Source organism: Peromyscus eremicus, chromosome 1, assembly GCF_949786415.1.
Source record: "Peromyscus eremicus chromosome 1, PerEre_H2_v1, whole genome shotgun sequence".
Taxonomy (NCBI): domain Eukaryota; kingdom Metazoa; phylum Chordata; class Mammalia; order Rodentia; family Cricetidae; genus Peromyscus; species Peromyscus eremicus.
Genome location: NC_081416.1, coordinates 50,474,623 through 50,502,524, shown reverse-complemented (window position 1 = coordinate 50,502,524; position 27,902 = coordinate 50,474,623). Strand labels below are relative to the sequence as shown.

At 50.9% G+C, this 27,902-nt stretch overlaps 2 protein-coding genes across 2 annotated transcripts; one reads left to right on the top strand and one right to left on the bottom strand.

Annotated features, from left to right (window-relative positions):
• The first annotated feature begins 11,313 nt into the window (after positions 1–11,313).
• Ptgdr2 (prostaglandin D2 receptor 2) lies at positions 11,314–13,201 on the top strand. The gene has a single exon (XM_059248401.1). It carries the CDS (start codon positions 11,715–11,717, stop codon positions 12,915–12,917), a length of 1,203 nt encoding a protein of 400 aa, XP_059104384.1. The 5' UTR covers positions 11,314–11,714; the 3' UTR covers positions 12,918–13,201.
• Positions 13,202–14,181: 980 nt separating this feature from the next.
• Positions 14,182–20,193, bottom strand: Ccdc86 (coiled-coil domain containing 86). The gene is made up of 4 exons (XM_059260614.1): positions 19,453–20,193; positions 17,082–17,211; positions 15,236–15,310; positions 14,182–15,055 (listed from the first exon to the last, which is right to left on the bottom strand). The coding sequence occupies exons 1-4, from the start codon at positions 20,145–20,147 to the stop codon at positions 14,936–14,938; spliced, it is 1,020 nt and encodes a 339-aa protein (XP_059116597.1). The 5' UTR covers positions 20,148–20,193; the 3' UTR covers positions 14,182–14,935.
• Positions 20,194–27,902: the final 7,709 nt, after the last annotated feature.

The window sequence follows — 27,902 nt, the reverse complement described above, 5'->3', positions numbered from 1 at the left end:
AGAAAGTTGCCAGGGCTCTAGTAATCGTCCAGGATCTCAGAAGTGGATGCTGAGAGATTGTGCACACATTCTGCTCCTCCTGGGACATTTTTTTGTCTTAAGTGTGTGTGGGGGGTCAATGCATGGGGTCCTCTGGCCCCAATGCCCCTCCTTCATCTACTGTCTTCCTGTTGTGTGGTGAGCACTCTTCCTGCTGTTAGGTACAGTGAAGGCAGAAACTAAGGCCTGGACAAGCCTGGATTTTGTCTGGCGTTCACTGCCACACATGAGCAGAGTGACGAGAGGGAGGTCACGTGACTGCTTTGCTCTTCTTTCTGGACAAAAAAGAATGAGAATGGTAATGGCTGGGGTGGAAGTAAGTGCTACACAGAGAGGTGTTTTCTCACTGTGGGCCCATGGAAACAGGAAGCAGAGGAAAGGGTAGCTGGCTCCCTGCCCTGGCAGATGTTGTTTGCGTGGATCTTAAATGTCCTTCAGAGGACAGGTGCCAAAGGCTTGGTTGCCAGCCTGTGGCACTGTCGGGAGGTACTAGAACCCTTAGGAGGGTGGGTGTAGTAGAAGGGGGTTATGTGTGACCTTGAAAAGGACATTGGGACTCCAGTCTCTGTTCTCTCTCTGCCTCTTGGCTTCATGAGGTGAGCCATTTTGCTGTCACAATTATCTGCCTCACAGCAGTCCCAAGACAAAGGAGTGATGGACCACGGATTGGTAGCTCTGAAACAGTGAGGTAAAATGCAAAACTTTGCTCCTCATGAGTTGACTTTTTTCAGATGTCACAGCCGTGAAAAGTAGACTCACACAGATGCCTTTGAGAAAATGGCACCAAACCATCCCAGTTACAATTCCACAGCCTTGTAAGCGCTCCTGGGCACCAGGGATCCAGCTGCTCAACTCGCCAACTGGAGGTTGTGGAGGTGTCTCTTACCTGCTCTTCAGACTTGCTTCCCTCCTCCATAAATGGGGAGAGTGACCGTGCTCGATTCATAGGGTTGCTATGGAGAGTTTTTCTTTATTCAGTTATAGACTGACTGGTCTTGAACTCAGGCTTTTTCTATCTCAGCCTCTCCAGGGCTGCGATTACAGGTGTGAGCCAAAAATGCCCAGGTCTCACTAAAATAATTTATTTATTTATATTTATGTATTTTTGTTTTTTTGAAACAGGGTCTCACTCTGTACCCTTGACTTGGCTGAAACTGGCTGCATAGCCCAGGTTAGCCCCCCCATTTGTGATGTTCCTCCTACTGCTGCCTCCAGCTGTTGGGATTACAGGAGTCTGCTACTATACCTGTCTTCCTTAATAAATGAGTTAACTAATTAATTAATTAATTGTATGTACACACACACACACACACACACACACACACACACACACGCATATGCCATGGCACACATGTGGAGGTTAGAGAACACCTTATGAGGCATTAGTTCTCTTCTTCTACTATGAAGGTCCAAGCAATTGAACTCAGTCAGGCTTGGCAGCAGACATTGTAACCTGTAGTTTTTTTTTTTTATTTGAGTCAAGATCTCACTACATAGCCCTAGCTGTCCTTGAACTCACCATGTCATCCAGGCTGGCCTCAAATTCAGAGGTCTGCCTGCCTTTGCCTTCCAAGTGATGGGATTAAATGAGCTTGCTACCAGACCCAGGACGTAGTTCGCTCTTTTTCTCTTTTATTCTTATGTTTTAATTGTGTGAAGAGGCATGTGTTTGTGTGTGGATTTGTGAGTGTGAGTGTAGTGCCTGCAGACCCAGCAGAGGGTGCTGGATTCCACGGAGCTGGAGTTACCAGTCAGTGGGAGTGAGCCTCCTGACATGATGCTGGAATCAAACGCGGGTCCTTGAGAGATCAATACTTGTTCTTTTTTTGTTTGTTTGGTTTTTCGAGACAGGGTTTCTCCATGTAGTTTTGGAGCCTGTCCTGGAACTCACTCTGTAGACCAGGTTGGCCTTGAACTCACAGAGATCCACCTGCCTCTGCCTTCCCAGTGCTGGGATTAAAGGCGTGCGCCACCACCGCCCCAGTACTTGTTCTTAACCACTGGGCCGTCTCTCGGTTTCCTAACCTGTAAAGTGAGACTAAGAATGAGGCATGGAGTGGATGCTTATCATTCCAATCTTTGTGAGGTAGAATGAGGAGCATCAGGAGCTCAGTGTGAGGGCAACCTGGGCTACATGAGATCCTGTCTCAACAAACCAACAATAACAAATGAACATAACTGGGATGCTGGGAGATTTGGGCATCATTTATCTGTGCCTTTCATCTTCTCTGCTTACTCAGCACAAACCAGTGGCAGGAGGAGGATTCCAGAGGAGGATGGCTGGGAGGGCCCAGCTATGGCAGCCATGGGGCTCTTCTGACACCTCTACTTCAGACTTCTCTGGCTTCCAGTGTACATGAAAAAAATATCTACTGTCGAAAGACCCCAAGTGTGTGAGAGTTTGTTCTGACTTCACTAGGCAACTAATATAAGGCTGTTGCTCTGGTGAGGATTAGATTGTATGTGGGCAGAGGGTAGGTAGAGGGTGAGCCTGGGCCTGGCTACTTTTCCTCTTTCTCTTCCTTCTCCTCCTCCTTTTTCCCTAAGGCTGGCCTTAAACTCCCTGTGTAGCCAAGAATGATCCTCCTGCCTCCACCTCCCAAGTGCTGGGATGACAAGCATGCAATGCTGTGCTGGGTGTGTACAGTGTTAGGGATGGAACCCAGGACCTCAGGCATGCTAGGCAAGCACTCTGCCAACTGAGCCCCGTCTACTCTGCCATCTTGCTGTCTGTCCTGTAAGAGTTTCCGAGGCTGTACTCATCACAAGCAGCAGGGAGAGATACAGCAGGCCTTTCAGGGCTGGGCGCAGGCCCACCAGATGGAGGGAATGTGGGCCACTGCGAGGTCCGGTGGGGCCTTTGGGTTTGTGCACAGATTCCATCACTGGAGGTTTGTCTGTTCAGCAGGCATTTCATGGGACTCTCACATGCCCCCTGCTCTGCTTTAGGACCTAGGAGTAAGCATAAGAACAGCCTCTCATAGTGTTCAGCATGAGGGTGGGGCGCAACTGCCGAAAAAGAGTGACCATGGAGGACAAGGGTAGCTGCATAAAGTGAGGTAAAGCTTGGGGAGGATGGAGGAGAGCTGGGATCTGTTTCTCTACAGGGGTAAGCAAAGATGTCCCAGAGGAGGCAACTTTTTGTGCAGGGCCTTGAAGGGTGATTAGGAGTACACCAAGAGGTGTGGTGGAGAGGAGAGAACTAGTATTCCAGAGCAGGGGACAAACATCAAGAGCAAGGACCTGGGAATGGCCCGGTGTGTACAGAGCAGGCAAGGGTGATGACAGATGCTCACGGCTGATAGACAGGACTAAAGAGGGGTGGAGAAGGGAGAGGGATGAGTGGGGTCCTGCCATGTGAGGTGGTGGTCTCTTTCTATGGTTGAGCTTCTGGGTGCCCCCTGCCAGTCTCCCACAAGATGTCATGTAGAATCCTACCAGGCCACTCCTCTGTGGGGTGTGGGTGCCTCCAGGGCCTGCTGAGCTACGGCTAGAAGATTTAGGGTTTCCTGACTGCATCTCACTTCCTCTTTGGTTGATTTTTTTAAAAGTGGCCAGAAAGGAACTTCTTAATGCAGGGCCCGAAGGAGAGAACTTAGCCCTGCTGGGGGACTGCTCTTTTCCCCACTGTGAGTATTAAGCACAGGGTGTTTTCAGAAGGGGAAAGCATGGGTGGGAATTCCAGGCAGCAAGATCCAGGCAAAGACAGAGGCAGGGAGAAGAGTAGGGTAGTTGAGTGTGGAGAACAGGATGCAGGGGCTGGGTGGGTGGGGGGACACAATGGAGGAGTCTTGGATGCCCCTACTAGGTATTTAGACTATACCTCACACACAGCTCTCCAGGAGCCATGCACTAGGAAGCCACAGACTCTAATTCTGCATGGCAAAGGAGGGTGCTGGGGCCCTGCTGGCCCTGCCTCTGTTACTCCTGTAACACTGAGCTGGACGCCATTAAGAAGTGCTGCATTCAGGGACCAGGACCTATGGCTGTGCAGTGGGCAGGGTAGTGGGTGGGAGGGTGGGCAATATCTTTCTCCAGGTGTCAGGGATCACAGACATGGAACATGTGGTGGGGCTAAAGGCCATAGGGAAGCTAGGCCAACATGGATCTGCAAAACCAATCCTGCCCCTCAGGTCAAAAGGCCTCTGACTTAGGCCACTCTTTCCAGTTGATCTGTCACCATGCCACCAGGCAGGCTGAGTCCCACTGATGTGCCACATCTTGACAACACCAAGAGACAACCCCAGTGGCTGCCCATCATGTCCTCCCTCTGGGTCAGGCTGGGACCAAACACTTACTTGGCTCATTACCTCTTGTATCCTTTAGGGCCGGGACCCAGGCCCAGAGAGAAGTGGCTTTGTCTAACATGCTGCTAGTACACAGGCTTTGCAGCCCCACATTCTTGCCACAGTGGCTTAGTCCTTTATGTGGTTTGTGTGGTCCCCTGTCCAGAAGCAACAGCCCCTCCCCCTACTTGACAAATGCAGATTCTCAGGCTGCACCCAAGTTCTCCTGGGTCAGACACCCTAGCAGGTAAGGCACTTGGGTTTATCCAGAGCTGAGGATTACGTGTGTGTGTGTGTGTGTGTGTGTGTGTGTGTGTGTGTGTGTGTGAGATGGTGTGATGTATGTACTTGCTTGTGTGATTCAGTGCACATGCTTATGTATGTGTGGTGCATGCACTTGAGTATGTAGATGAGCATGCTTGTGCATGCAGAGGTGGAGGCCTGAGCAGCACTTTGGGTGCCTTCCTCTTTCATACCTTATTTGCCTCGAGACAGGGTCTTTCACTGAACCGGAAGCCCAAGGGCTCAGCTTAGGCTTGTTGGCCAGAGAACTCTCAGGACTTGTCCCTGCCTCTCAGTGCTGGGGTTACAGGTGTGCGCAACCACACCTGGCTATAGTTACTTATTTTTTTATGGTTTTTCGAGACAGGGTTTCTTTGTGTGGCCCTGGATGTCCTGGAACTGGTTCTATAGACCAGGCTGGCCTTGAACTCACAGAAATCCACACACTTGGCTTTTTACATGGTGCTGAGGGTTCAAACCCAGGTCCTCATGCTTGTAGAGCAAGTACTCCTACCCACAGAGGAGCCATCTCCCCAGCTCCCTACTTTCTTCTTCTTTCTGTTCCCTCTAGTCCCTTGCTCTATACCTACCCTCTGTGGTTTTATGTGTTTTGTCCTGGTTATCATTGATGTATTAGCTAATATCCACATGTAAGCGAATACATACCATGTTTGTCTTCTGAGACAGTGCCTCTCAAATGAACCCGGAGCTCACCAGTTTGGCTAGGCTGGAGGGCCAGTGAGCTCCAGAGACCTGCCTGTGCCCCCTTCTCCAGCACTGGGACTACAGGTGTGTGCCGCTGTGTCTGGCTTCTCATGTGGATTCTGGGAATTCAAACTCAGGTCCTCATGCTTGTGTGGTAAAACACTTTGCCGAGTGGGTCTTCCCCCCAGCCTGGGGGAGCTTTGGTCTGTGTTATGGTAGCTCCTTCCTAAAGCTTCAGTCACTGTCATTCACACTTGCTCTGGGGAGGGCTGACAACCTCCTGTCCCCTGGGCTGGCCTAATCCCCTTTTGACTGGTCTTTCTCCTCTTAGACTCAGGCCAAGCAGGACTCCTGGCCAATCAGGCCTTCTGCCTGTTACTCCCAGGCACTGACCATGGTCCCCAGGACCCCCATTGCTCTGGCAGTCTTCAGAGTCTCTTCCTCTTGGAGTGGCTGATGTTGAATCAGTTCCCGAGACTCTAGGGTAAGAAGCATGAGGCATGAGGCATGCTGACATCCTTTCCAGATACCCCTGCCACAGAGGCTGGAGGAGCTTGACTCTGAGGACACACGTAGAAGCTGTTTTTTGCCACACACAATCAGCCAGGATCCCACAAGGCCCGCTGGGACAAGGAGAAAACAGTATGTGCCCTTCACATCTGTGGAAAGTGCCTCAGAGCTTCTTTCCAGGGAATTCTTTCTTTGGTTTGTTTTTGTAACTTTATTAGGACTTAGAAAGTTTTTTATTTAGCAATAAGGCATCCTCAGGGAGGGCTGGGAAGCAAGTCGTGAGAGTGTTGACAGGATTAAACGGAGAATTGAGAAAAGTCAGAAGAGAAAGGATTTTATCTGGAAGGAAAGCCCCTTAACATGGATGCCACAAGAAGTTGTGCAGGACGCTCCCTGCACAAAGGCCCTCGGGAGAGGACTCGGGAGAGGACTCGGGAGAGGACTCAGGAGAGGACTCGGGAGAGGGCTGTACAGGCCTCATGCCTTGGTGCTGAGATATGTCTATTAGGGAAAAAGGGAATTCTTTCTTAGTTCAGTCAGCAGGCTGTACACCAACCCTTGTTAAGGCAGACCTTGTGAAGACTTATTTTTAATTTTTAGTGTGAGTGTATGTGTATGTGGCCATGTGCAGATGTGAGTTCCTGTGGAGCCCCGAAGAGGGCGCTGGATCCCTTGGAGCTGGAGCCATAGGCTGTTCTAAGCCTCCCCAGACAAGTGCCGGAAACCAGACTCAGATGCTGAGGTATCTCTCCAGCCCCAGGAAGACCTTCTAAGAGTCATATTTTATTGCTGTGGAGTTACTCAACCCAGGTCACATGGCTAGGGAATGGCAGGGCCAGATCCAAATACTGGTAGTCTGGCCCAAAGGTCCTGGCCTAACCACCACACCATACTGCCTTATGGCATTGCCCGCGCTTATATGGGTTGGGCAGCATATTAGTTATGTTGTATTGCTATGACCAAATACATGATATGACTGCTTAAGGGAAAAGAGGCTTATTTTGGTCCATGTTTTAGAGAGTTTCTGCCTATCATGGCAGGAAATGCATGGCAGAGCAGTTCAAGTTCACAACAACTGGAGTATATGCGGGAGGCTGTTCATATCATGTTGGATCAGCAAGCCAGGAACTAAGGATGGGTCTAACCATAAAGTCTCGCCCCACTGTCCTACTTCTGTCTGCTAGGTTCCACAGCCTCCCCAAACTGCACAACCGTCTGGAAATCAAAACATGAGCCTATTGCTACAATCCAGACCCAGGCCATAGCAGGGATAGATGGACGTATCTCGAGAGTGTGTAGGACTATGCACTTTCAGGAAGGACTGCAAGCACCATGGTCCAGGGGAAGGGATCCATTCTGTGTGGCTAAGGGTCTGGACAGCCATGGCCCTTGCTGACCCATGTCTTGAGGCACTGTGAAGAACACCAATGCTGGCATAGCACTGTACGCACTCCCTAACCCTGACATCATATCTGCCTTATACGAGTGTGTCAAGATCCCGACCCTCGGGGCTGGAGAGATGGCTCAGCAGTTAAGAGCACTGGCTGCTCTTCCAGAGGTCCTGAGTTCAATTCCCAGCAACCACATGGTGGCTCACAACCATCTGTAACAAGATCTGGCGCCCTCTTCAGAATTAAAAAAAAAAAAAAAAATCCCAACCCTCCAGTAGACAAGGTCTTCTTGCTACAATCTGGGGACACTGACTTTGTCACATGTTTTGTTGGGCATGGGATGTTGAAATTGAAGCAAGGTCCCTGGCTCCAAGAAACAAAGGAGAGATAAGGACTTAGGTAGTGGGCTAGAGAGTTTGGTTGGTAAAGTGCTTGCCAAGCAAGCATGAGGACCTGAATTTTCTGGCCAGACAGTCTAGCCAATTGGTGAAAAATCCTATCTTAAAAGGTAAAGTACAGAGGCTGGAGAAATGGCTAGAGAGTACTTGCTGCTTTTGCAAAGCACCTGAATCAGATCCCAGCACCCACACTGGGCAGCTCATAACTGCCTATAACTCCATTTCCAGGGTATTGGGTGCTGTCTTCTGGCCTCTGCTGGCACTGGTATGTATGCTGTGCACATAAATTCATGCAGGTGTGTACATGTATATACACACACACACATAAATAAATTTTAAAGATATATAAGGTGGAGTGATGGTGCAGTGGTTAAGAACACTGATTAGTCTTCCAGAGAGAGGACTGGGATTCAATTTCCAATACCCACATGACAGCTCAAAACTGTCTAACTCCAATTCCAGGGGATCCCACGTCCTCTTCTGGCCTCCATGGGTTCTACATGCACATGATGCACAGACATGCATGCAGGCAAAATACTCATACACATAAAATGTGACACATAAAATATGAAAAAAAGAAAGAAAAGGTGGAGGATGGTTGAGAAAGGTGGAGGATGATTGAGGAAAACACCTGATGTTGATCTCTGGTTTCCATACACACACAAACACATGTATACCATCATGCATACATGCACACACATATACTCATATACTACTACTACTACTACTACTACTACTACACACACACACACACACACACACACACACACACACACACACACACCCCAAAGTGAATGGCCCTTGAGGAACAACAGCTGAGGTGTTCTCTGGCCTCCACACGCACGAACATCCTTGCTTTCATGCACATCTGCACACATACACTCAAGTTAGGGAATAGTAAAATGCAAACTGCTAAGACTCAATCTTCTCCTATCCTGGACTTGGGGTCTATTTTCCATAAGAACCCTCATTGTACAGCAGCTACCTACTTTTCCCACTTTTCTGTGGATGAGGAAGAAGCTGTTTTTGTGAACATTTACTATGTGTCAGGTGCTCCTGTGACCTGCCTCATTCCACCCTTACCACTTGCTGTGAGAAGACCTTGCTCCTGTTCACAGCTGACAGCACCCAGCAAAGGGAGGCGACCGACCTCCTGGCCAAGAGTCTCTGTGTTCTTCCCATGGCCCCACCCTGCTTCCTCTGTTCCTCTGGGGACAGGGACCCATGCTGCTTTGGGAGCTCAGAAGAGCTGGAACACTTCTCTGCAGAGGATCTTCATGTCAGGGTATCGGCAGTCAAGGACTTACACTGTCCTCTGGGTTACAGAGCATCCACCCTCCATGAAGAGAATGGGCGGACCAGGGGCTGGTGGCCTGGATGGAGATGAAAAGACCTTGAATGTAGTGTCCCCGCCCCTGCCCTCTGGGCTGACAGCTATTTCCTCCTTCAGCACACTCCTCTCCTGTCACTTGCCTGGTGCCTAGTCTTGCTGCTTTCAGGAGCTGCCAGACTCCCTGGCTCAAGCCTGTGCTCACTCTGCAGCTAGGTAAGGAGTCAGTCCCAGGGGCCGGGCAGCCTTGGTGCCCTCTCAGGACTAGACAGAGGGCTGCTCCTAGCTAGGATGACAGGGGATGAGCTTAAGAGTCTGGGGAGGGCTGATACCCAGAAGCAATGCTAGCTTGATGGTAGACACAATGGTGAGCTGTCCAGTCATGGCCACCATCCAGACAATCTCAGGTGTGGGGACAGGATCACACAGTAAGCTTAGAGAAACTGACAAGTCACCCAGCTGGAAGCTGAGGAACTGGAATCTAAGCTCAAGGCTTTGCAAGCTGGGATTCCCACTACAGTAGGATCCTGGCTGCTGGGCACTCCAAGATCCTGGGTCTTGAAGATGTCTCCATGCAGCCCCAGAGATCAGACTGGGTGGTTCCCAAGAGTGCGGCCACAGCATCCTCTGAGCATCCCACATGATGTGGACACTGCAGCTGACAGGGACTGTCTCAGGGCAGAGAGAGTGGTTCACACCTGCCTGCTGAGAGGAGAGCTGCTGTGCCTCTCGGAACCTCAGTTTCCCCTTCTGAAAAGCTACTCTCAGTGGATTAATATGAGTGTAACTGCTCCGCAGATGCCAAAGCTTAGAAAGCAGGATCAGGAAGAGTTCAGAGGTCGCAGGTCTGCCTGCCCACTGACCTACCTTCAGGAGGCATTCTGTCAGGGAAATTCTAGCTTGGTGTCCCAGAACCCCACCCTAGGTGATCCCTGGAACGGAGTAGATTTTTCCATTCTGGCCACTCTTTCTGTTGAGAAGAGGAGTTCTGAAGTCTCCGGCACCCCCCTCCTCTTTCCTTCTCTTCCTCTATCATCACTTGCAAAGCTGGAGAAATGGCGGGCTGAGGACTGAACAGTCCCTCTTCCATATGGCTGTGGTGGGTGGCTCAACCAGTACTTTAAACACTTGGGTCTCAGTTTTCTCATCTGAACAATGGGATGGAGAGAGTCCTGGCACATTCTTCCAGAACTGAGAAAAAGCATCGGTTAGAGGATCTACCACATTCCCTGGAGGGTCATGGGTGCTTGGCACAACCTGAGTTCCCACACCATGCTTTCATTTCCTCCCTGCTGCAGAGGGTGTGAAGTCCGATTCCCTCAGCCCTCCCTGACCTCAGCTTCATTGCAGGGCCCTGGGGTTCTCCATGAGGCTGTGAGCATGCATAGAACCTGGCTTTTCCAGAGCACCTAAGTCATTGCTCAATATGGCTACTGGCCCAGTGTGGTGAATGGGGATGGGCTTCCTGGGGTAGACAGGACTGTCACTGCCCTCCCTGGGTCCCCAGTAACACCATGTGATAGTTCCTCCAGCCAGGTCTCACGCTTGTCTCTCTTATCTATTTCTTCTCCTTCCATCAGAGGAGAAGCCAGTTCCTCTTATCTCACTCAATCAGCACACCCAAGCAGTCACCTCTGAGACCCAGAGCGGCTCTCTAGGAAGAACCACAGCAAGGTAAGCCTGAAGTGCTGGGTGGTACAGACCCCCATCTCATATGAGGGGCCACACCCATCCCTCTGTGTTCTCGGGAACAGGAAAATGAGTCCTGCCTGGTCTGACCTTTGTGATCTTGGACAGGTTCTTAACATTAATCACAATGGTACTGATACAGTGCCTGCTTCACGCTAGTTTCCTTATGTGTGTGTATGTGTATGTATATGTATATGTGTGTGTGGAAGTCAGATGTCAACCTTGAGTGTTCCTTAGGAGCAGTCACCTTGAAAAGATTTATTTTTATTATTTTAAAGTATGTGTGTGTGTGCATATGAGTGCAGGTATATGTATGTATCTGTATAAGTCAGATGTCAACCTTGAGTGATGTTGCTTAAGGAGCAGTCCACCTTAAAATTTTTTTTATTATTTTAAAGTGTGTATGTGTGTGTGTGTTTGGGGATATGTGTGTGGATGCAGGTGCCTATAGAGGCCAGGGGAATTGGATCTCCTAGAATTAAGTTATAAAGGCAATTGTGAGCTGCCCAACACAGGTACTGGGGATCAAACACTGGTCCCCTGGAGAAGCAGTATGTGCTTTTCTGTGGAGCCATCTCTCCAGTCCCCTACCTTGTCTTTTTGAGTTAAGTTCTCTGGGACCTGGGTTTCATGGGTGAGTTTAGGCTGACTGGTGAGTGAGCCCCTAGGATCCATCTGTCTTTACCTCTCCAACACCGAGATTACAAGCATGTGCTACCATGCCCTATTTTATACTCAGGTGCTGGGATCAAACTCAGGGCCTCTTCTATTTTCCCACCCACCCAACATCCCTTTGAATAGTTCTCATTTTGTTGTTCCAGTGGTCCTACGAGCTAGGGACTGTTGGGAGAGACACCCATGTTAGGAGGACACAGGCTCAGGAAGCCTACACTTGGCTTGCCCAAAACTGCATTGGGGGAGAAGGGCAGCTGAGATGTGAGTGCCTTGCCTTGCTCAGCCTCACTGATCCCCAGTGTCCATCCTGGAGCATCCTGGCAACTCTGAGATAAGTTCCTCTCTTGCCCAGGTTTCAGGCTTCTGGTTCCCCGGTGCCAGGCTCAACCCTCCTTTCTTCCACCTTGCCATGGCCAACGTCACTCTGAAGCCCCTCTGTCCACTCTTAGAGGAGATGATCCAGCTTCCAAGCCACAGCAACTCTAGCATCCGCTATATTGACCACGTGTCGGTGCTGCTGCACGGGCTGGCTGCGCTGCTGGGTCTGGTGGAGAATGGACTCATCCTGTTTGTAGTGGGCTGTCGCATGCGCCAGACGGTGGTCACCACCTGGGTGCTGCACCTGGCTCTGTCTGATTTGCTAGCCGCCGCCTCCCTGCCCTTCTTCACCTACTTCCTGGCGGTGGGCCACTCGTGGGAGCTGGGTACCACCTTCTGCAAGTTTCACTCCTCGGTCTTCTTTCTTAACATGTTTGCCAGCAGCTTCCTGCTCAGCGCCATCAGCCTGGACCGCTGTCTGCAGGTGGTGCGGCCAGTGTGGGCACAAAACCACCGCACGGTGGCAGTCGCGCACAGAGTCTGCCTGATGCTCTGGGCTCTGGCGGTGCTCAACACAGTACCCTACTTTGTGTTCAGGGACACCATCCCGAGGCTGGATGGCCGCATCATGTGCTATTACAACATGCTGCTCTTGAACCCAGGGCCCGACCGCGACGCCACGTGCGACTACCGCCAGAAGGCCCTGGCGGTGAGCAAGTTCTTGCTGGCCTTCGTGGTGCCTCTGGCCATTATCGCCTTGAGCCACGTGGCCGTGAGCCTGCAACTGCGCCACCGTGGCCGCCAGAGGACAGGTCGCTTCGTGCGCCTGGTGGCGGCCATCGTGGTGGCCTTCGTGCTGTGCTGGGGGCCCTACCATGTCTTCAGCTTGCTGGAGGCGCGAGCCCATGCTGTCACCACGCTACGGCAGCTCGCGTCACGCGGGCTGCCCTTCGTCACCAGCCTGGCTTTCTTCAATAGCGTGGTCAATCCACTGCTTTACGTGCTCACCTGTCCGGACATGATGCACAAACTGCGGCGCTCGCTGCGTGCGGTGTTTGAAAGCGTGCTGGTGGAGGACAGCGACTTGAGTGGTGGGTCTGGCAGCCGCCGCCGCCGTGCCTCCTCCACTGCCACAACCTCCACCCTCCTGCTGGCTGACCACCTTCCCCGGCTGCATCCTGCACGTTTGATCAGCTGGATGCGGGGTGGTGGTGCAGAGTCCCAGCAGAGGGTCCCAGTGCAGGCCCCAAAGCGAGGCTCACTGAACCACGCGCTGAGCTCCACCTCCGATTAGACCAGCACAGCCCGGATGGCATGCCAACACACCCCTGGTATCTAGCCACACTCCGTTGAAAATGTACATAGCCAATGCTAGGCCCAGGTCGTAGCTCTCCTGGGCAGAGTCCAGGTAACCAGCTTGAGGAGGATGACTGAATCTTCAGGAGCAAAGTGAATTGAAAGCAGTCTTTCCTAAACACTTTAATCTTGGAGTATCAAGCTGGGAGAGGATCAGCAAAGCGCAGAAGTGGCCTTTGGAGGAGCTACCTGGTTCCTGACCGCTGGCCTCAAGGCTTTCACCCCCCCCCCCCCCCCACTCCCCGAGACAGGGTTTCTCTGTAGTTTTGGTGCCTGTCCTGGAACTCACTCTGTAGACCAGGCTGGCCTCGAACTCACAAAGATCCGCCTGCCTCTGCCTCCCAAGTGCTGGGATTAAAGGGTGTGTCACCACCGCCCAACAGCTTCTACACTTTTAAGAAGTGTAAGTACTTGAACTGCCTAGGGATCTTGCTAGGGTAACCGATGAGGGTGGGGATGAGATTTTGTACTTCTAATGACAACTGGAATCACACAGGTTAATCTCACAACCTGCACCTCCTAAGGTGCTGCTTTGTGAATGGGGAGGAGATTCTGCCAATGGATAGTATATATGGGGGTACAGTGGGAGGAAAGGGTTGAGAAGCAGTTTCTAGCCCACCACCTTCACTTTTAACCCCCAGTTGGCCTCTGAGGCAGATGCTTTTATCACACAGGCTTGCTGCTTGTGTGGTACGTGTGTCAACTCCAGCTCAGGGCTCTTCACTGCCCAGTTTCAGAGCTGCTGCTGCCAGAGGCTGCACTCCAGCCTTCAGCATCACAAGTTCAATTCTACCCAGTGAATATCCTCCAGCTACCCTCAGTATTCCAGCTGCCTCACAGGACAGGGCCCGGCAGCTATCACTTCCATCCCACAGGTAGGAGGGGCACCTGGCATCGGCCACGGACCTTCCACCACACTACATCTAATGTCTTCCCCACCATGGATGGACTGCCGGACAGCCGGCTGTGACTCATCTCTACATTCCAGGGGAAGGGGATGATGTCAGTAACTGGTGGATGTGAAGAACAGAGACGAGACATTCTCAGGATCTCCTGAACCACTGAAGGCCAGGCTGGTTGTCAGCTCTCAGTGCCAAGCAGGCCTCAAATCTGTGGCAGGTTCTTCTCAAACCGAAGAGTAAACTGTCACTCTTCACTCCCTCCTGCTCTACTCAGAGCGGCACACCATACCTGTCACACCATGCATTTTAATGGTTTATTATAAGAATGAAAGCCCAATGTGGCAGGGACTTGTGTCTTTCTGGAAGCCTAGATTGTACTTGTGCAGACATCAATAAACACTTCTGTGAAAGACCAGATGGGCACGGCTCAAGTCCTAAGGCTTCTACAGTCCAGTGTGGGAAAGGGGTGCTAGAGAGGAACCCAGCTCCCTGCAACCTCCTCGCTTTACAGGGAGGGGTTAGCTTCAGTCAGCAGAATTACAAGTGGCCAAGGTGGCTGGTCTTTGGGAAAATGGAGGAGCTGACTTCTGACAGCAGGCCTCCAGGTGTAGGCTAGACTCAGGACCCTGAGACAGGGAGTTAGTTACTAGCTTACTGGGAACAAGAAATCACAGTCAAGATCTTTTTTTGTTGTTTGACAGGGCTTCTTTGTAGCCCTAGCTGTCCTGGAACTCATTCCATAGACCAGGTTGGCTTCAAACTCAGAGATCCACCTGTCTCTGCCTCTCAAGTGCTGGGATTAAAGGTGTGCGCCACCACTGCCCAGCAACAGTTCAAGATCTTAAGGCACTCTGGAAAAGACCTGAAAGGAGATGGAGACAGTTAAATCTCTCCTGAGACCCTGTGAGGTTCTGGGTTCCCTCAGGGCTGTGGTCCCTGTCTTAATGCAACAGAGTTGGCGTGCTGGCCCCAGGAGAGGTGTCTGACAGTGGCCTGAGAGGTGGCTTGTTTGCTGTGGCTCTTGGCTAGTGCAGGCCTCCAGGCTGTCCTGAGCTCAGGCCTTGGCTACAGGCCTCTGGGGTGGCTGCTTCTGGAGCAAGGCCAGGGTGTCTCTCTTCTCAATGGAGCGCAGCTGCTTCTTCTTCGCCTTCTTGAGCTTGGCGGGGTTTCGGATCTGGGGATGGGGGAAATAGGAGGCATTAGTGTGGTAGACGACCCTACACCTGTCTCTGGGGAAAAGGAATGGAGGCACCAGGACTGCAGCAGGGCAGTGGACCATGTAAAGCAGGGAACCCAAGCACCTTAAAGGCTTTCACCTGGCCACACCCTGCATCTCTTGGATGGGTGTACTCACCACTTGGACAATCTCAGCCTTTCGTTCATTCTCTAGGCGGCGTCTCAGGTTCTCAGCCCGGCGCTCTTTCTTCTCCTGAAACACACAGAAGGGGAACTCAGGCTAGGAGCTGAGGGGGCCCTGGGATCCCAGGCCCCTGTGAGTAAGAACTGGCACAACCAGAAGAAGCCTGCTTGGACTCCAGGTTGTTTCTAGTGGGGAGGGGTGCAGGCCTAGGCACTTGTGGGGAAGAACAATGGGGTACAACGCCTATGTTGTGGCCTGGAGCTGAGGCCCACTGTGCCAAGAGTACCTGGCTCCAAATTAGAAGGAAGGTGGGTAAACAGATACCTGAGGGCAGGGGCTTATGCAGACGACTGTGTGGGCCAAGATGTGGGTGCCTTCCCACCCAGAAGTCACATGCAGGCAGAATGGCCCCTTGGACCATCCCATGCACTAGCTGCCAGGGAGAGGGGTAGGCTGGTTCCCTCCTTCATGCTGTTTTCCCAGGTTTCCTTCTGCCCATGTACAGGTGTACCAGAATGAGGACGCAAGGCCAGGATATAGCTGGGCTCTGTACCTGGTCCCAGGTAGGGTTGGGCAGGTTGAGCTGTCAAAAGGCTCTGAAGGAACCTGGTCCGGCTTGAGTTTTCATTCTGCTACTTTCTAATTAGGTTATTGTGGCCGAGCCTGCCTCCACTTCCTTACGTCTACAGTAAAGTCGACCACAGGACCTACCTCACCAGACTGACATGCGACAAAAGTGTGACTAAGGCTTGGAATAGTGCCAGGTCCCTGGGAGTGGGAAGTCCAGGGATTCCTAGTATGCTGCTATCGTACCCTAGCAGGGCTAGGACAGGGATGGTGGCTCCAACATTACATGCTATGTGGTCAAGGCCTTTTGTGGCTTTGGTAACTTTGAGTCATTGGGGTAGCCTGGGCCTTTGGAGAGGAAGTGACCTTTGCTCCTATGTATTAGGAGGAAGGCTAGGAGGATGCACCTCTCCAGTTGCTCATGAGATAGCAACTGTTTTGCCTAAGAGGGATCCAAGGCTGCACAAGAAAAGAGGTGAGGACTCAGTAACAGGAGATCTGGAGTGACTCAAAGCAAGGTGGAGGATGCCTTAGTGACTGGCCATCTCTTCTCAGGGGCCAGGCTGGGACCACAGATCTGAGACACGTTGTTTGACTCTGGACCAGTGCTCCTTCTACACCCGGGGCTCCTCAGACTAGCAGTAATTTGTCCTAGGAACAGTGCTGCTGACCAACCCAGCATGACCTCGCTGTTGAAGGGACACCGGGACTCTTTCCAAGTCTTCCTGGAGGCTGAAGGTGTTGGAAATAAGCCTCTGTGGTGCTGGAACCCAAGGCCTTGTGTACGCCAGTCAAGTGCTCTACCACTGAGCTATGTCCCTAGCTCACGGGCATGAACCTTTAACAAGGACACTTTTGGTTATGAGCTGGGGGCCAGGGAAGTGAATTGAAAGGAAAGTGCAGGAACCATCCACGGGCTGGTGTGTGGGCATATCTTCTAGAGTGACAGCAACAAATTTGAGACAAGCTTTTCCCTCATAAGCAGGTCTCAGAGAGGGGTTGACTCCACCACACTGAATACTCTTGCGACCAAGATGGCTTGCTGGCTTTCATCTTGAGTTCCTCAATCTACTTCCAGGTCTCTTGCATGTCCCTGAGCCAGAGGTTTAGCCGAATGGTAGAGTGGGAATCCTACCATGGCCCTAGACTACTCTTCTTCCCCTGGAGCCCTCATGCCCAGGGCTCTGACCAAGTCGTACTCCCACAGCCCACGTCTGTTACAGCACACATGTATTTGGCCTCTGTGAGCCAGATGTGGCCAGATGTCCGTTACCTGCCGGCGCCTCTGTTTCTCCTCCTCTAGGTGCCTGGCGAAGTCCTTGGCCAGCTTCCTCTCCTGTCGCTCCTTCATTTTCCGCTGCCAGGAGGTACGCAGGGGCTTGTCCTGAACCATCTGGGAGAACCTTGGCAGGAGAGGAGGCACTTAGGAGGCACTTAGGCACTTAGAGGCACTCTGTGGTACTGCCTTCACTCTCACTGGGCTCTGGGTCTGCTTCCCGTCCCCTGCCTGCCTGGACCTCGCTTTCTATAGAAACTTAGGATGGAACAGGCCGCTAAGCATGTGGCTATACTGAAGCATATGGCTGTAACTCTGACACAGGCTTGTGTTTTCCATTCTAGAGGACCAAACCAAGACTCTGAGTCCTCACATTCCTAAGTATATGCTGGGACTTGAACCTTTCTGTACCCATATGGCCTCAGCTGTGAAGTTTTGTTGCCACCAAACATGGTAACCTGTGAGTAAATGCCTCTGAAGATGAGGTGCTCGCTCCCTAGAGGGGTATGGCTTTACTTCCAAACAGCAAGAACAGGAGGCTTTTCTGTAACAATTCTGATTCTTTCCCAACTTTGGGGGTGTGTGTATGAAGGTAGTGGAAAGGGATTAGGAGATTTCTGAGAAGTCTGGCTTTTCTGGAGAGTCCAATGTTCTTAAGAGCCATAGAAGAATGGAGATGACTTCTGTTAGAACATATTTAGGGTGTGCTTAAAACATGCCAGGAGGGTAAAATGCAGAGAAATGAAGCTGGGCCAGGAAATGCTGATAACTGTTGAAACTGGTGATGAGACCCATAAAACTCAACTCTTTCCTTTTCTGAATGCTTCACAAATTCGGTGATAAAAGCAGAAATAAAATGAAGACAAGCCTCCAAGTGTGGTTTCTGCTCCATTACTTGTTGCTGGGTGTCCTATGGGGCTGTTCTTTCCCCACAACTAAGGCTCCTCAGAAGATCCTTTCACAGCGCCCTTCTGCTTCCTACACTGGGACCTCGACACCTGCAGGAATTCCCATTTCCTGTCTGTTATAGGGTATCTTGAGGCAACCCTGTCTCTGGAGGTCTGGGTGCATGCTGGGCAGTCTGTTCCTGACCAGATGAAGGACAACACTGCTTTTCTGAGCTCTCTGTTCCCTTCCTAGGAGTCTGGCACAGTCTAGAACTTTGCCCCACGCTCATTCATAAGCAGTCTGCACTGTTAACTTCTGATACCCTCCCCTGACAGGTCCCCAAAGGCTTGCTCAAGATTCTGCTCTCTAAAAACAGAGCAGTGAGTGTGTTGTGGACTTCCCTCCTACCCTTAAAAATTGAGATATGAGAATCCTGAATGCACAAGATGATGGAAGCCTGGAGAAGTCAGACCACAGACATGATGCTGTATGAGAATATTGCATCGTGGAAATGGTCCACATCTCGTCTGTCCTGTAAGGGACCTTCCCCACAGCAGAAATTTCAACTGAACCCCATTTCTCTTTCCCTACTGTCTAAATGATGCCTTTTCCACATGGGCCTCTTCATTCCTTCTCCCAAAGATATGAACTGAGCATTTATGATGCCCCAGAACTGAAAGGACAAGGAAGACTTCATGTCTTAAGAAGGCTGCAACCGGAGTCAAGTCAGATCCACAGAAGCAGGGTGATGGGTTCCGATCACCTGCTTTGTAATCCAATCTGTGCTCACATCCTGTGTCTCATTTAGCCTCCCTGAGCCTTGGTTTCCTCGGATGTACAACATCAATAACAGTAACACTTCCTCCAAAGGGCAGAGAGAAAGATTACACGTGCTGCTGGGTGGGAAAGACTCTCCCTTTGGTCAGTCCCTACTGAAGAGACACGTAACCAGTGCCTAGTGATATATTTTATCAAAGACAATAACTGGCAGACAACAGTGGAAAGGACTTCACTGCATTCAAGTAATGGGCGCCTTTCTTGCTCTGCCTCCCTCACCAGATGTGGTAGACAAAATAAATATTTTTGGAACAAACTCTGAACTCTGGATAAAGAGGATGGAAGGGCTGGGTGTGGTGGTGCACGCCTTTAATCCCAACACTAGGGAGGCAGAGGCAGGCAGATCTCTGTGAATTCCAGGGCGGCCAATGCTACATACTGAGACCCTGTCTCAAAGAAAAAAAAAAAAAAAAAAAGGATGGAAAGCCAGTTCAAAAGAAGCCCGCCGAGGGCAGACAACGTTAGAGAAATGACCACTGAGGGTCTCCATCCCCAACTTCATGGCATCTGGCATTCTGATTATGATTGTTAACTTCACTCGGGTGAGCTCTTTCCAACCCTGGGATTGCATTCGGGTGAAGGCGGGGTCCAAACACATGGAGAACCCTACCTATCCTCTATGCTACCCCACCCCCCACCTTACCTCTTCTTGGAGCGGTCTTTCCACACACGCCCGGATTTGGGCTTCCCCTTCGGGATTACAGGAAGCTCCTCCTTCTCCTTCAATTTCTTGGACGCCGGGGCCTGGGGAGAAGCTATAACTCGCTTCTTTATGTTGAGGCCCCCTGTCACCGTCTGGCCAGCCGGAGGTGGACTGCTTGATTCCTGCGGGCGCTCTGGGGAACTGGGTGCCTGGGCTGTCAGCTCCTGCACTGGCTGAGAGGGCTCGGGACCCGGTGCTTGCTGGCCCGGGCAGGGCTCTGGGGATACTGGGACCACCTCTGAGTCCAGTTCTCCCGGTGTGGCAGAGCATTTAGACGACTCCTCTCGCTGGGGGGATTCCGGACTCGATTCTGTCTGTCCTGCAGGTGACACCAGGCCCAGATCTTGCAGAGGATGAAGGGACCCGGGGTCAGGCTCTGGCTGCCTTTTGGGGGACCCAAAGCCGGCATCTTGTTTCAGACAGGGTGATCCCGGGGTTGTCTCCGGCTCAGGCTGGGGAGATGCAAGGTCCAGAGGCTGCACTCCCGGAGACTTGGGCTCGCTTGTTTCTTCCGGGTTCGACTCGAACTCTACAAGGACCCGTCTTACCCGAGAATCTGCGGGGTCAGGAAGGGTCTCTAGGGACAGAGGTCTTAGGCCTTCAAGTCGCCGGCTGCGCCTCAGCGGCGTATCCATGGCTCACGTGGAGCCTCCGTCGCATTCGGGACCACAGGCGCCTTCATATGACGTCAGACGCACCCACTTCCGTACCGGGCAGGAAGCGCACTTGTGAGGATGCCGTGCTGATGGGGAGGGGTGGGAAAGCAGGGCTGCCTGCCCCTCGGGGATGGGCTTGGTAGACGCATGCGTATCGTGTCGCGTTTAATGAGTCTGGTTGCTGGGTTTCCTCTTTTTTTTTTTTTTTTTTTTGTTTTTTTTTGTTTTTTGTTTTGCAAAATGCGTTTTCTAGGTGCTAGAGAAGTAGAGGCACATTTTTTTTTCCTGAGAGAAGTCGGCAAAAAGGCCGAATGATCCTGTTAACTCTGGAACCGCTGGGCCCGCAAACGTTGCGCTTTCTCAGTTTTCTCTTTTGTAACATGGAGGCTTTGCGCTGTGTTACCAAGGAGGATGTACTAGGAAATCAAAGTCGAGTTGTGTTAAACGTTCCCACCCTTGCCGCCTCTCTCTTCTCCCCTACCGTGCTCAGGTATGCAGTTAGTGGTTCTCTTCTTTCAAAACTTAATTAATAAGCAGAAAGCCTTGACTGCTTGTTGTCAAAGTTGGGACTCACAACCTGTACCCCAAGTCAGGTCTGGCTGCTTTGTCCTCAGCAAGCCAATTGAAAGAGCAGTGTTAAAAGTGGAAAGCTTTAGAAAAAGATTTATTCATTGTGGCCATACTGGGAAGGGTTACAAAGAGATTCTGTGAATCACCCAAGTCTGTCCTCAGGGTCCTGAAGTGAGATAAATTTAGATAGAGGGCCAAGGATAAGTGCATCTAAGCAGTCCCTGTCAAGGTGTGACCTCGCCCACCAGGAACCCATCTTTATCTGGATTTTAGTCTCATCCTGTAAGGTTGTCTGACAAGTTGCTAGAACTGTTTGAAATCTCTTTCCAGGAGACCAGTTCCCCCTCCGGCTGGTGTCCTGTCCTTCTCTCAGCATGAGAATTCTGAGGAAATTCCCATTTCTTTGGGGTCCATTGTCTGATAATCAAATTGTCTGACAGATTGAGAGACCCAAGTGTCTCTTTAGAACACCTTCGTTTCTGCCAGAATGGTTACATGCTGACCCTGGAGGAGCCAGGGAGGATGAAGACCCAGAGAAAAGTTCCTGCGGGGTGGAAAGTGGGTGGGAAATTCTTGCCATCCATGGTCTCAGATGCATACCAATGGAGTCAACTTGAGTGCACCCCGAGGGCCAGGCAATGACAGCCTCTCCATGGCACTGGAAACAGTTGCACCCGTGTGCTGTAATTTTATATGTCAGTTTCTGCCTCCCTGGTCCCTCTGCTGGCTCCCAGCCCTCATGCTCCTGATCCAAGGACAGCTTCAGGGAGTTGTGGCTCAGGCACTAACTCTCCTAGCTCTCCCAGCCCCCCAATCCTCAAAGGAGTAGGTTCTGTTTGGTTACTCAAATTCCTGCCCCTGCTGGAATGGTCCAATACTCAGAACCACATGGAACTACATGCCTCCACTCCTGCTCCAGGCTGCCTCAGCCCCCCTACTTCCTGACTCTTACCTCTGTCTGGAGGGATCACTTGCAAATGTTGATGAGATCACATCCCAGGTCTACTTAAAATATCCCAGGGCTAATTTTATGTTCCTGTCAGGATAGCTTGTGTGCATGAGAGATGGCTTTTGAACAGAGGGCTTTGAGTGTGCCTCTGATACATATGCAAGGTTCCTCTTGAGCCCAGCCTGCCACTGTCATTGTGTGTGTGTGTGTGTGTGTGTGTGTGTGTGTGTGTGTGTGTTAGTGTGTGTGTGTGTGTGTAGGCTCCTGAAATTTGCAGAGCAATAGCTTTCTCCCTTACTTTCACGAGTTAAGCCAGAGGATAGGAGGGGTTTTTGTGTTCCCCAGAGACCCAGCATGGTTCAGCCCCAGGCTTTTGTTAAGGTGACCTGGTAGTTCACATGCCCTCAGGCTTCTCCCTGGCTCACTTTCCCACTCATTTATGGTTGCTTCTGAGGAGGAGGGCGGGCATTTTGAAACATTATTTACTTATAAATCCTCATCTCGAGCATTGACATTTGTTACTGTATCAAAGCTCTCCTGCACCTTGAATCTCCAAGCAGAACCTGAGATGCAGGGGCCTAATGAAGATCTATTTCTTTGTGTATGTCTGTCTGGGCTTGTCTCTCCAACTTCCAGTGTGTGTGTGTGTGTGTGTGTGTGTGTGTTCTGTTTATGGGTATTTGCCTCTGCCAGGGCAAGGTGAGAGAGTTCTTGGCTGACTATACTTGTTTCTTGGTTCAAGCATACATATTGCTGTGTGCTGCTGCCTGTGTAAGTCACATGTGCCCATCTGTGTGTGTTTGTGCACCTCTGTGCATCTGCCAATGCAGACCCTTGTACTAGGATTGACAATCATCCCCCTGTCTTGGTACTCCAGGGGACTAAACAAACACCAGGAGACCCCTGGTAGGCAGCAAGTGTTTAGTTAGTGCTGGGGATTTAAGATCTCATCTATGCTGCCCTGATTGGGTGGATGATTGAAGCCTAGGAGAGTATCTGATCCATATCATGGGTCCATCTGTGGGCACTGGTTTCCTTCAGTCAGCAGATCTCAGGTTACATAAATAATCCAGGTCTTGCTCAGTCAGCACTTCATGGCATGTGTGATACTCGGCCCCTCCAGTGCGTAGGCCAGGGGCAGTCGGGAACAGGAATGTCTGCAGGATGAGGCAGTTGCCAGGCAGCTAAACCTTCCAGCTCTGTGACTAATCCTGGCTCACAGTGTCACTCACTGCCTGGCTTTGGCCAAGTGCTTTATCCTTTCTGTGCCCCGGTTACCTTCTGAAGAACAGGGAGATTTGCTATGAAGAGTTGAGGCTTCGGCTTCGGAGTCAGCCTAGGCCAGGTCCCGCCCCCCCCCCCCCCCCCCCCGCCCCACTTATTTGCTGCCCGATCTTTCCCAGTGTCCAAGCCTCTCTGTGCTTCAGTTTCTTTATTAGTAAAAGGAGAGTCAGTCGCAAGAGCAGCGCACCTGCCTCCTAGGGTGGTTGTGCAAAGTGAACAGGGTTGCACATGTACACACCTGGCGGCAGGCTTCTCTCTGCTACTCAGTGGTTGCTCACATATTTAAAGACGTGTTTCCTATCGCGTTTCTAGAGTTGCCTTTTAGTCAGACTGAGATCTCCTGTCTCTCCAGCTGTTCCCCAGTTCTCCACAGGCCTCCCTCCCCACCTCCCCCAGAACTGTGGATTCATCCTCTCCCTAGTCTGTGCCTCCCAGCAGTATGACTGGCACCCTGCCCTCATGCTCTTCCTGGTGTGGCCCTCCAGTGGAAACCCTCCATGTGGCTCCAGCTGTCTCCTGGATTTATCTTAGATACTGTAAGATTTCCTCCCCTCCCCTCCCCTTCCTCTCCTCTCTTTGTTCCCTGTCCCCCCTTTTCACTTTCTCCTCCCACGCCGTGAAGCCATCTTGGTTGGCCTGGAACTCAAGGCAATCCACCTATCTCACTCCCCTGAAGGTTTGCTACAGATGTGAACCACCATGCCTGGCTAGTGTAGGACTTCTGTTGAGTCGTTTGGACCTCTTTGGGGTCTAGCTCCTTATGTAATCCTCATGTAATCCTCAATCCCCCTCCTTTTTGGTAGGTGTGAATAGCTGCTTTCAGGTGTGAATTGGTTCCACAGAAACCTGTGGAGGACAGGGGCCAGCTCTTACCGAAAGCGCTCATCTCAGCCCTCGTTCCCTTTGACTCTTGAGATGGGGGAGGAGAGGAGGACCATTCGGCTGTGCCTGCAGGGCACTCACAGGGCACTCACAGGGCACTCACAGGGTTCAGGGAAGCTGCGGGGATATGAAGGTCCACTCCAAAGCTCCCTGGTACCTGCTGCTCAGGGTGAGGAGAGTCAGTAGAGTTTATCTCCAGATCCCTCTCAGAGCATCTGCAGGTTTTGCTGAAACAGGAAGGGGCACTGCAGCCATCCCCTGGTTGGCAGAGGGTGGGGATGCTTGTCTGTGTATGGATGGGTGGGTGGAGCTAGTTTCTCAATCTCCAGGCCCCTGCTACCCTTCATAGCAGGCTTCCTGCTCTGGACAGGTCAAAGAAGGGGCTAGCAGTGACACCTGAGCAGGTGGAAGTAGGGATCCCATCCCATCCCATCCCATCCACTTCCTAGTGTATCTAACAACAATGCTTCTCCAGCTTTAGTGAGCATCAGTCAAATGCAAGGTGTGTCCAAGGCCAGATGGTAGGATTCAGTACGTTTGGGATGTGCCTTTGGATGTCTAGCAAACTCAGGGGCTGGTGCCGTTGCTGCTGGTGCTGGTGCTGGTGCTGGTGGTCGTGGCAGTGCTGGTGGTGGTGGTCCCCAGACCACACCCTGCGGATCAATGTCCCAGAGGAAGAGATGAACAAAACCTGAAAAGCCCGCTTTCTTTGCCCTCCACACAGTGCAGAGGCGGAGTTCACCATCATCGCATTATTCACCAAGCACTAGTTATTCCCCTGTGCTGATACTAGAAAAACACTAGGGGACTGGGTAGTCATGGTCCGTGCGTTCGTGGACCTTTATTAATTTAGGGGTACCCCTGGAGAACATGAATTGAAAACCCCGAGGTCGTGTGAGCAGGAATGAGTTTCCCCAGTGAACAGGCGAGGTAATGGCATCTCAGAGAGGCCACGAGGCTTCCTGACAGTCACTCAAATGTGACTTTAACCTGGACTCCTCAGTCTGAGATCTGCCTCCAACAACCGAGCTGGGAACCACCACCAGAACTGCTGGGGCTGGGCTTGAATGGGGCGATGACAGACCCTGTATGCATTACCAGAGGGTGTCGGCTGGGGCTTGAATATAAAAGGAGAACTTGTCGGAACGACAGGTAAATATGTCCCAGAGTTGCACACACTCAGACTCTCAGTTCCCAAGATCTGGTCAATGACAGAGTTTCGGGATAAGTCACTTCCCTCCTCCCCCTCCCTGTTTACTAGCTAGCCTTCTCATTTCCTCCACATCTGGCTGCTTGACAGCTCCATTTTCACCACAGTGTGATGATATCCACTTCAGTTGTCCCTTTCAGTTGCTATGGTGGCTTCATCTCCATGGCAACCTCTGGAGATGATGTCTTTTTGTGATATTGGGGATGGAACCCAGGGTTTCACACATGCTAAGCAAGTGTTTTAACACTGCACCATACACCCTCAGCCCTTGGAGATACTGACTTGGTGATGAAGAAAGAGCACCCCAGAACCAAGTATGAGGTCCCTTTCCGTGAACCACAGATGAACCACAGATTAAACTGGTCCCTGATTTAGTGGTGGGAATCTCTGTTCTCTCTGCCTGCTCACATTGCAGTAGTCAGACCAGCCCCAGATCTCACTCGGTGCATTCAGCCTCAGGTGGGTGAACTGAGTCTTTCTCAGTCAGTGAACTATCTTTTGTTTTCATGGAGCCTCCAAATGTCTTATCCTACCCTAGGTACAGGGCTGCCCATGGAACTCACAGGATCACAGAGCAGGGCCAGAGTTCACTATCACCCTATCGTTTACTTACCCATTTATCCCATCATATACTTACCCATCAAGAACTGGTTGACTGTGTGCCCTGTGATCATAATTCTGCATCTCAGATGCTCTGATTCGATCTACTGAAGGGTGTCATAGAAACGGACAGATTGTTTCCTCTGCAAACACCATTTGTTTGCAGATTGAAAGGCATGTCCCTAACAAGATGCTCAGCAATATTGATCAAAATGCATTTTATTGTGGTAGATTAGAAAGTCATGAACGTGTCCCAGTTTCACTGCTAGCTGAAGTCCTCAGGATTCTGTCTGGAGTAGCTTGTAGGTCTCATCTAATTCTCAGGGTAATTTTCTCGTCTTTCAAAGGTTCAGTGATAGAAGCTGGCCAGTGGTCCGGTGAGGGTTTGAATCGAGAGCTCTGCTTCTAAAACACGGGTGATTTTACCCACATCTCTCTGCCTTTGTGTCTCAGGCGCTTGATCTAAAGCTAGAGCAAATTCCCACGCTAGCCCAGGCTGCCTCTGTTCTTCGTAAATAAGCCACAAGTTGCAGGTCCTCTCAGCTGGTAGATGGTGGTGCATGCCTGAAATCCCAGCACTTGGGAGGTGGGGGCGGGGCTTGACGGGTAAGGGCTGGAGGACCAAGAGGTGGAGGCCAGCTTGGATATTTAAACAAGTTAATTAAATTATATTAATTAAAATAAATAAGAGCATGCTTCCTATAGAGACAAGGACAGATGAACCAGAGTGATATTTTATTCTGTTCTGTGTTTCTTAACATAACACAACACTCAGATGTTATCACTTTCTACTGTGTGGTTTTAGCTCTCTGCTTTTAAAATGACTCTGCATAGACAGACTTTCCTGGAAAGGTATTGAGGACTGAGTTTTCCAAAGCTGGCCTGGGTACTGTCTTCCTATCCATGTGATCTTTTTACTGTGTGACCTGGACAGCCCTCAGGTGCTGGAATCTATGTCCCTCCATCCTTCAAACTCCATGATAGCCTCAGCTAATGGAACACAACAGCATTGTTGTTATGTATTTCTAAGGTTAGATCATGGACCGCTGAGTACTTTTGCTTGGCTCTCATGGGATGCTGCTCTTGGAACTCAGCCGACATGTTGTAAGGAAGTTCAACTCACCCTATGTGGAGAGACTGGCTCTGTCTTTGGTAGTCCAGCCAGGCTGCCAACACCCTTCATCATCTACCAGGTGGGAGTGGAGATGGTTCTGTATGATTTTATGCCCCATTCCTCAGGTCATTCCTAACTTTGAGCCTGGGACTGTAAGTGGTATATACGATAGGTGGTATATACTGGAGACACAGACTACACACACACACATGTGTACAGTAGAGATGCTGACCTTGAGCATGAGTCTTGAGTTGAGTCTAGTTGGGGAGAGAAGACGCTGGTATGCGTTGTGTGACCCTTGACTGAGGTTTGGCATCTTCGAGGGCCATGGAGCAGGAGGAACACTGAAAGTCGACGAGGAGTTACAAGAGGTCGTTTCACGTGGCTCAGGCTTCTCCCTGCAGACCTCACCCAGAGAGACAAAAGAAATTAGGGTCCCTCTTCTTTGGGACATTAGTGATTTTATTTTCCTAAACTAGATAATCTCCTTACATAGAAAGAAAAGTGACTGACCTCTCTAGCCCCAGTGTCTACCTCTGTGGGCAGACTTAATAACGTGGTATACAAGTTTATGACCTGGCTCAGGACTTACCAGAGGGCAGCCCAGGTCTAAACGAGCAGCTCAGATATGCAAAGGGCCATTTGCCAAGAAGGAATCTATCAGCCTTTAAAACACTTTCTAAAACATCACCTGGGGGCTGGAGAGATGGTTTAGTGGTTAAGAACAGATGCTGCCCCTGCAGAGGACCTGAGCTCTGTTCCTAGTACCAAGTTGGGTAGCTTACCAGTACCTGTGGGGATCTGACGCCCTCTTCTGGCCTCCAAGAGGTCTTGCACTCATGTGTGTATAACCCCACATAGATACGCACATATATATGTAATTTTTAAAAACGTCATCTTTTGTGAAAGAGAATGACAGAGGGAACAGCATAGAAGAAAAGTCACAGCCACAACACCTGAAAAACAGTAAAAATACATTTAGGACAAGCCTTCCTATTGTCCTCCAGTAAGTCAGCTCTGTGATTTGTGAATGAGTAGAGTAGGGTAAAAGCCAAGAGAGGAAAGTGTTCCGTGGTGTGTGCACATACAGTGCCATGTTGAACAGAAAGAATGTGGGTTATAATT